The sequence below is a fragment of the Oncorhynchus masou genome, chromosome 9, assembly GCF_036934945.1.
Source record: "Oncorhynchus masou masou isolate Uvic2021 chromosome 9, UVic_Omas_1.1, whole genome shotgun sequence".
Classification (NCBI taxonomy): Eukaryota; Metazoa; Chordata; class Actinopteri; order Salmoniformes; family Salmonidae; genus Oncorhynchus; species Oncorhynchus masou.
In genome coordinates, this window is record NC_088220.1 from 11,518,382 (window position 1) to 11,527,677 (window position 9,296).

Here is a 9,296-nt window from a genome sequence, read left to right on the forward strand (position 1 = left end):
TTTATGAGTGTGTGCACAGCTGTTCTTTTGTCTTTTCTCCACGATCAGTTTCCCCAGACATCGGGATGGTCACAGTATGGTTGCTTGCATCCCAAATGACACTCTATTCCTTATATAGTGCACTACTTTTGATCAGATACCTACAGTGGGGCAAAAAGTATTTAGTCAGCCACCAATTGGGCAAGTTCTCCAACTTAAAAAGATGAGAGGCCTGTAATTTTCATCATAGGTACACTTCAACTATGACAGACAAAATGAGAAAAAAAATCCAGAAATTCACATTGTAGGATTTTTTAAATGAATTTATTTGCAAATTATGGTGGAAAATAAGTATTTGGTCACCTACAAACAAGCAAGATTTCTGGCTCTCACAGACCTGTAACTTCTTCTTTAAGAGGCTCATCTGTCCTCCACTTGTTACCTGTATTAATGGCACCTGTTTGAACTTGTTATCAGTATAAAAGACACCTGTCCACAACCTCAAACAGTCACACTCCAAACTCCACTATGGCCAAGACCAAAGAGCTGTCAAAGGACACCAGAAACAACATTGTAGACCTGCACCAGGCTGGGAAGACTGAATCTGCAATAGGTAAGCAGCTTGGTTTGAAGAAATCAACTGTGGGAGCAATTATTAGGAAATGGAAGACATACAAGACCACTGATAATCTCCCTCGATCTGGGGCTCCACGCAAGATCTCACCCCATGGGGTCAAAATGATCACAAGAACGGTGAGCAAAAATCCCAGAACCACACAGGGCAACCTAGTGAATGACCTGCAGAGAGCTGGGACCAAAGAAACAAAGCCTACCATCAGTAACACACTACGCCGCCAGGGACTCAAATCCTGCAGTGCCAGACGTGTCCCCCTGCTTAAGCCAGTACATGTCCAAGCCCGTCTGAAGTTTGCTAAAGAGCATTTGGATGATCCAGAAGAAGATTGGGAGAATGTCATATGGTCAGATGAAACCAAAATATAACTTTTTGGTAAAAACTCAACTTGTCGTGTTTGGAGGACAAAGAATGCTGAGTTGCACCCAAAGAACACCATACCTACTGTGAAGCATGGGGGTGGAAACATCATGCTTTGGGGCTGTTTTTCTGCGAAGGGACCAGGACGACTGATTCGTGTAAAGGAAAGAATGAATGGGGCCATGTATCGTGAGATTTTGAATGAAAACCTCCTTCCATCAGCAAGGGCATTGAAGATGAAACGTGGCTGGGTCTTTCAGCATGACAATGATCCCAAACACACTGCCCGGGCAACGAAGGAGTGGCTTCGTAAGAAGCATTTCAAAGTCCTGGAGTGGCCTACCCAGTCTCCAGATCTCAACCCCATATAAAATCTTTGGAAGGAGTTGAAAGTCCGTGTTGCCCAGCAACAGACCCCAAAACATCACTGCTCTAGAGGAGATGTTCTTGGAGGAATGGGGCAAAATACCAGCAACAGTGTGTGAACAAATTGTGAAGACTTACAGAAAACGTTTGACCTCTGTCATTGCCAACAAAGGGTATATAACAAAGTATTGAGATAAACTTTTGTTATTGACCAAATACTTATTTTCCACCATAATTTGCAAATACATTCATTAAAAATCCTACAATGTGATTTTCTGGATTTTTTTTCTAATTTTGTCTGTCATAGTTGAAGTGTACCTGTGATGAAAATTACAGGCCTCTCTCATCTTTTTAAGTGGGAGAACTTGCACAATTGGTGGCTGTCTAAATACTTTTTTGCCCCACTGTATGTGCCCTGGCCATAAGTAGTGCACTATATAGTGAATAGTCTGCCACTGGTCACAGTATTTTAGACTAGAGAGCTGTCTTAATAACCAAGCTGCTGGCTCGTTATCAGCATCATGAGACACCGTCCTCCAGAGACAAAGCTGTCCTGCTCTACTAACACACCATTGTCCTCTTCCTCACTCCTGTCCCTCCCTCCCTCCCTCCCTCCCTCTCTCCCTCCCTCCCTCCCTCCCTCCCTCCCTCCCCCTCCCCTCCCTCCCTCCCCCTCCCCCTCTCCCTCCCTCCCTCCCTCCCTCCCTCCCTCTCCCTCCCTCCCCCTCCCTCCCTCCCTCCTCCCTCCTCCCTCCCTCCCTCCCTCCCTCCCTCCCCCTCCCTCCTCCCTCCCTCCCTCCCTCCCCTCCCTCCCTCCCTCTCCCTCCCTCCCTCCCTCCCTCCCTCCCTCCCTCCCTCCCTCCCTCTCCCTCCCTCCCTCCCTCCCTCCCTCCCTCCCTCCCTCTCTCCACTGCTCCTCAGCTTCACTCCTCCCATGTCTTGACATAATCAGCCTCCCCCTCAGGCCTGTAACCATTGCCATGGTGACACTGCAGGTGTTCTAGGGGATCTCCTTGGAGAATAGGGGTGAGAATGGTGTGTGGGTGTAGGAGTTCAGTGGGAGAGCTCTGTGTACCGGCCACAGTGACGCGGCTGACGCCAGAACCCCTTGGAGGGCAGAGCAATAAACTGGTGCCTCTTTGCGTTCCAATGTTGTCCGGTGGTTGGTCAGCACTGACCTTTTAACCCCTCTCTGCATACCAAATTACACCCTAATCCCTTTATAGTGTACTGCTATTGACCAGGGTACAGTGCGACAAAGTGAAAAGGGTGCCATTTGGGACACACCCATTGCTTTACCTGGATCAGTGTATAGATGGGAGATGTGATGACATCAATGAGTCTGCCAGCAGGGGCAGACTGGCCATCTGGCATTTTGAGGAAATGCTGGATGGGATGGGCCTGTCTAACTTGTTTTTTTTTTGTACAGAAAATGAGCCGGCGTGGAGGCCACAAGGACAGAAATGGACTGGTGTGTTAAATGTCGGGGGTAATTTCTGTCCCCAGTCCTCCCCTTTCCTATTATTCTTCGGCTTGCGATGAAGAGTTACAACCGCTCTGTTACTATCTACAAACATTAATGGATTACACCTTTTCTGAACTGAACTGGACAGTTAAACGTAACCATGAAGGCATGTTAGTGTCTGTTCTCTTCAAGAAAGCAGACAAAGTGTCTGAGACATGGTCATCATTAGCACTGTGGATGGTGTCAGAAGAAAACAGATCGTTTTCACGCTTGGCCAAGGGATCACATTTTAAAAAGTGGTTTGGCCTGTCCTTCACCTAACCAAATGTATTGTTCTATTAATTAATTACCAAATGTATTGTTCTATTAATTAATTACCAAATGTATTGTTCTATTAATCCTGTATTTAAACAGTCACATAGAGATTTACATCTCTTTTTCAAGGTTGCAGAAAACACACTAAAATAAAAACACAGCATTCAACAATTTGAAAGATTTTACTGAGTTACAGTTCATACAAGGAAATCAGGACATTTAAATAAACTCATTAGGCCCTAATCTATGGATTTCACATGAGACTGGGAATACAGATATGCATCTGTTGGTCACAGATACCTAAAAGGTAGGGGTGTGGATGATAAACCGGTCAGTATCTGGTGTGACCATTTGCTTCATGCAGCGCAACATCTCCTTCACATAGAGTTGATCAGGCTGTTGATTGTGGCCTGTGGAATGTTGTAACACTCCTCTTCAATGGCTGTTTGAAGTTGCTGGATATTGGCAGGAACTGAAACAAGCTGCTGTACACGTCAATCCAGAGCATCCCAAACATGCTCAATGGGTGACATGTCTGGTGAGTATGCAGGCCATGGAAGAACTGGGACATGTTCAGCTTCTAGGAGTTGTGTACATGGGCCAGTGCATTATCATGCTGAAACATGAGGTGATGGCTGCGGATGAATGGCAGGACAATGGGCCTCAGGATCACCTCACGGTATTTCTGTGCATTCAAATTGCCATCGATAAAATGTGATTGTGTTAACAGAGTGCCCCCACCATGGGGACATACACGCTGCCATCTGCCTGGTACAGTTGAAACCGGGATTCATCCATGCCAGCGGCCATCGAAGGTGAGCATTTGCCTGCAGTCAGGTGTGTACGGAACATTTCTGGAAACTTTTATTTCAGCTCATGAAACGTGGGACCAACACTTTACATGTTGCATTTATATTTGTTTTCTGTGTAGTGACACAATACACATGAATGCACTGTTAAAACAGTGCAAAATGCGTAAGAGAGAAAGAGATTAAAAGAGCAGGTTTATAAACGAGTGCAGTCAGTGGGCAACAGCCCTCCAATCCTGAATTTAAACTCATCAATCAGAATAAAATGATCTAATTCTGTGATTATAACCTAATGACTTGTGTTTACATTTTGGCATGGTCTGAATACTGTTGCTTTAGTCATTGTTAATTTGAGAACTATGCATACTGGTATTATAAAACAATCAAATATATGTTTAATTTAACGCATGTTTAAGGTAATGAGGTCGGTCCTTTTCTGGAGGGAAATATGATTTATAAAGCGTTGTGGTTTATACTGCCATCTAGCGTCCAAATGACCTCTTAACAACTTGAAGTAAGACAAGAAGAACAACTACAACTACCATGATCCCATAACCAACGTCGTACGTTTTGGGCGTTTCCGAAAGTTCCCCGGATGAAGTTGTGATTGACTGTACACGGCTAAAAAGTTGAGCTCCAGTCGAGAGGTGGTAAGATAAACAACACTTTTTAAAAATATAGATCATTCTTGAAAACTATTGTTTTACCTATATGTATACTAATAATGTGCTAATTGTGGCTAATAACTGCTTTAATTGTTTTTAGGAAGTCTAGACTTTGAGAAACTCCACATGCTTGCTTGCTAGCACGCTAGCTAGCTTACGTTAGGTCCTTAGCGTTCCATCTCGCTGGCTGGCTGGTATGGGTGCGCCCAAAAGTTGACGACCGAGGATACCAAATTATTGTTGTCTAACTTTCTCAGGCTTTACATTTTATCATAGTTTAATCATTGTACTTAACTAGTACCTTATTAATTAAAAGAAAATATTTGCTAATTAAAATAATAATAATAATAATCAAAACAAACAACAGTCAATGCGCTGCTAATGGTTTATTCTCTCCCCCTCCTTCCCTCTCTCTCCCCCCCTCCTTCCCCTCTCTCCCCCTCCTTCCCTCTCTCCCCCCCTCCTTCCCTCTCTCTCCCCCCTCCTCTCTCCCCCCCCCTCCTTCTCTCTCTCCCCCCCCCCTCTCTCTCCCCCCCCTCCTTCTCTCTCTCCCCCCTTCCCTCTCTCCCCCCTCCTTCCCTCTCTCTCTCCCCCCCCCTTCCCTCTCTCTCTCTCCCCCCTCCTCCCTCTCTCTCTCTCTCCCCCTCCTTCCCTCTCTCTCTCTCCCCCCTCCTTCTCCTCTCCCCCTCCTTCTCTCTCTCCCCCTCCTCTCTCCTCCCCCCTCCCCCTCTCTCTCTCCCCTCCTTCCCTCCCCCCCTCTCTCTCCTTCCCTCCCCTCTCTCTCCTTCCCTCCTTCCGTCTCTCTCCTTCCGTCTCTCTCCTTCCCTCTTTAATCCTCTCTCTCCGTCCTTCCCTGTCAAGGGGCTTTATTGGCATGGGAAACATATGTTAACATTGCCAAAGCAAGTGAAATTGATAAACAAAAGGGAAGTGAATGGTAAATATTACACTCCCACAAGATCCGAAAGAATAGAGACATTTCAAATGTCATAGTATGTCTATATGCAGTGTTGTAACGATGTGCAAATAGTTTAAGTACAAAAGTGCAAATAGCTTCAGTACAAAATGGAAAATAAATTAACATAAATATGGATTTACGATGGTGTTTGTTCTTCACTGGTTGCCCTTTTCTTGTGGCAACAGGTCACAAATCTCGCTGCTGTGATGTCACACTGTGGTCTGTGTAATCTGAGGGAGATATGTGTCTCTATTATTGTCATGCATTTGGCAGGAGATTAGGAAGTGATTTCAGTTTCCACTTCATTTTGTGGGCAGTGTTCACATAGCCTGTCTTCTCTAGAGAACCAGTTCAGCCGACGGAGACCTTTTTCAATAGCAAGGCTGTGCTGTCAATAGCAAGGCTGTGCTGTCAATAGCAAGGCTGTGCTGTCAATAGCAAGGCTGTGCAGTCAATAGCAAGGCTGTGCAGTCAATAGCAAGGCGCGGTGCTGTCAATAGCAAGGCTGTGCAGTGCTGTCAATAGCAAGGCGGTGCTGTCAATAGCAAGGCGGTGCTGTCAATAGCAAGGCGGTGCTGTCAATAGCAAGGCGGTGCTGTCAATAGCAAGGCGGTGCTGTCAATAGCAAGGCGGTGCTGTCAATAGTTTTCTCTCTCTCTCTCTCCTCACTTCACTCTCTCCTCACTTCACTCTCTCCTCACTTCACTCTCTCCTCACTTCACTCTCTCCTCACTTCACTCTCTCCTCACTTCACTCTCTCCTCACTTCACTCTCTCTCTCCTCACTTCTCTCTCTCCTCACTTCTCACTTCTCTCTCTCCTCACTTCTCTCTCTCTCTCTCTCTCTCTCCTCTCCCCAGGTTCTGCAGCCCGTGTGTTCTAAGGAAGGCAGAATGCAGACCATGAAGTGTGTAGTGGTGGGGGACGGTGCCGTGGGTAAAACATGCCTCCTCATCTCCTACACCACCAATGCTTTCCCAGAGGAGTACATCCCCACCGTGTTCGACAACTACAGCGCCCAGGTTCTCCTGTGTTTTCCTCTGTGTGTTCGTCTGCCTGTGTGTGTTTTTTACAGCTGGGTTTTTACATCTCCCTGTGTGTGTGTTGCAGATGACGGTAGATGGTCGCAGCATCAGCCTCAACCTGTGGGACACAGCCGGACAAGAGGAGTACGACCGCCTCCGTACTCTGTCCTACCCCCAATCCAACGTCTTCGTCATCTGTTTTTCCATCGGGAGTCCTTCATCCCACGCCAACGTCCGCCACAAGTGGCACCCGGAGGTGTCTCACCACTGCCCCAGCGTGCCCATCCTCCTAGTGGGGACCAAGAGGGACCTGAGGAGTGATGGGGAGACGGTGAAGAAGCTGAAGGAGCAGGGTTTAGCTCCCACCACACAGCAACAGGGGAACAGCATGGCTAAGCAGATAGGAGCGGTGAAGTACATGGAGTGCTCTGCTCTGACGCAGGAAGGGGTCAGGGAAGTGTTCAGCGAGGCAGTACGGGCCGTGTTGTATCCCGTTACCAAAAAGAATGCCAAGAAGTGTGTACTGTTGTAATGAAATGGGTTGGTGACTGGGACTTCGGAAGGAGGGGACTAAGGGAGGCACACAGATGGAGAGAGTGAGGAGAAAAGACTGGAGAGAGACTATGACGGGGAGCAGGTTTGAGTTTGTTGGAGGAGATGGACTCAGGCCTCTCTGCCTGTAAAGACTCTTGATTCAGCTCACTTCTCTCCTTCCTCTAGTACCCTCAAAATCAAATCAGGACCTCAAAGCCAGTTCCACTGCATTTATTTTGGTCCTTCTTACTCTCTAATCAGGGAAAAGCTTTAGACCTGGGACACCAGGTGGGAGCAATTCATATTCAGGCAGAACTGAAAACCAGTTGTAGTCTGGACCTCGTAGGGTCAGAGTTGAATACCCTGGCTCTCTTCTTTTCCTCTCTGCAGAGTTTAATCCACTTCTAATTGTATCACCAAAGTGACTATGCCAACAGAGCTACAGGGGAGAATATAGTCTTTCTCTCCAACAGTCTGCTCAAACTCCTATTAATGTTATCTATTGATATCACTTGATTTGTAGCAATGTTCGAAAAGATGCTTCTGCCTTAGCTAATACAATCGGTCTGTTTTGTTTTGTGCAATCCCTTGTTGTTGAGATGTTCCATAATGACAGATCCCCAACCTGATAGAGCTGAAGAGACGAGCTCTGCTTTAGTATAAAGGTTTCCACTCCCTCCATCACTGCCTATCCAGGCTACCCATCGAGTTGAAACCACACCTGGAAATAGCCTATAGGTTTTGGGCATCTTGTTTTGTGCAGCTCTCTGCTTTAGCTAGGTGTCCAGTTTGCCTTCTTAATTTACCTTCAAATGGACATTAGCCTAATCCAAGTATGATGCAAGGGCCAAATCAACCTTTTAAAATCAATGAATCGATTGGTTGGATGAATGTTGTGAGTTTTTATGATTTAATGCTGACAAGAATGATGGAACGACAGAGATATCAGATTGTTGGTTCCGGTTATTTATGCAAATGACATTTTATGTGCCTTGTGTGATATTTGATTTTTACATTTTATCTACCTTTTTTTTTTTCATCTAGATGTATATGCATTAGATCCCAAAATGATTGTATTTGAAATATGTTGTGTGTGTACTAGTCTCTGGGAGTAACTCAACAATACATCCTCTCAGAAGAACCAAAGCTTCTTTTTGAAGGTGAAACAAACCTTTTGATTTTACACGATGTTTTCTCCCTTTGGGGCCAACTCGGAAACGGAAGTAGCTGTGACATCAGAGAGGTGTTGTGGTGTGAACTTGTTTTCACAGCCTTCAGCGTTTGCCGCTAGAATGTGATTTATTCTACAACCTATATGATGCTGGTAAATGAGCGGTGGGGTTTACAGGCTATGTGATACCTGGCAACGGCAGCAGGAAGTAGGGCTCAGATTCCAATAACTGTACATTTATTTAGGCTTGTCTTTTTATTAAATGACTGAACCATGGTGGTTTCTATAGTCTGGAAAGGGAGTCATTCTGAAAATGTACAGGGCCAAACCTTCTGAAGATCTATTTAAGTGTGCATCACAAACGGCACACTACTCCCTTTTCTAGTGCATTACATAAGTCATCAGGGTGTCATTTGGAACTTACAGAGTATGAAAGTTTAAACCAAGAGAGCAATAAAACCTCATAACTTTTTTATTCAAAAAATATTTTTAAATCAATTCATTCAGGTGATCAGCTGTTAGTTTGAATGTAAACCTAACCAAAACCAGTCATGGGACTGCTCTTCTAGGTAAGGAGAGAGATGCAAATGGTTATTTATTGGGGGGGGGGGGGGGGACTCTTGAGTTGGGAGAACCATGTTATTCCACCTCTCAAGTTGCAGAGGGAGTTTGCTTCATTCTGCCAAGAGAAGTGAGGTGGAGGTCCTTCAGGGCTTTGTGGAAACAGATGTGTTCGTTTGACAGATCACTGTGCTGTGTAGAGGATTGAATGAAAGCGTGTGTCTGTCAGTGGAAACCCTGTTACCGTGTCCTGATTTCACTCTCTGAACATGCTGTTAAACATCACACACCTGAGGCCTTTCCATCTTACAGCTGTGTGTGTGTGGTCCAGTGTTTCCCAAATTCCAGGGGACCCCAAGGGGTGTGTATTTTGGGGGTTGCCATGGCACTACACAGTTGATTCAAATAATCAAAGCTTGATGATTAGTTGGTTATTTGAATCAACTGTGTAGTGC

At 45.6% G+C, this 9,296-nt stretch overlaps 1 protein-coding gene across 3 annotated transcripts; it reads left to right on the top strand.

Moving 5' to 3' along the window:
* The first annotated feature begins 4,495 nt into the window (after positions 1 to 4,495).
* On the top strand, positions 4,496 to 8,564 carry LOC135545520 (rho-related GTP-binding protein RhoG-like). 3 transcript variants are annotated; one of them, XM_064973170.1, is made up of 4 exons: positions 4,517 to 4,578; positions 5,455 to 5,530; positions 6,411 to 6,572; positions 6,661 to 8,564. In XM_064973170.1, exons 2-4 carry the CDS (start codon positions 5,528 to 5,530, stop codon positions 7,105 to 7,107), a joined length of 612 nt encoding a protein of 203 aa, XP_064829242.1. In that variant the 5' UTR covers positions 4,517 to 4,578; positions 5,455 to 5,527; the 3' UTR covers positions 7,108 to 8,564. The 3 variants fall into 3 exon arrangements, with proteins under 3 accessions (XP_064829243.1, XP_064829242.1, XP_064829244.1); XM_064973171.1 differs by lacking the exon at positions 5,455 to 5,530 and having other exon boundaries at positions 4,496 to 4,578; XM_064973172.1 differs by lacking the exon at positions 5,455 to 5,530 and having other exon boundaries at positions 4,531 to 4,575.
* Positions 8,565 to 9,296: the final 732 nt, after the last annotated feature.

Bases quoted from the DNA above. Each gene is read 5' to 3' on its own strand.
- LOC135545520 (XM_064973170.1), top strand. The intron at 6,573-6,660 runs GTTCTCCTGTGT...TGTGTGTTGCAG, and splicing joins TCGACAACTACAGCGCCCAG to ATGACGGTAGATGGTCGCAG.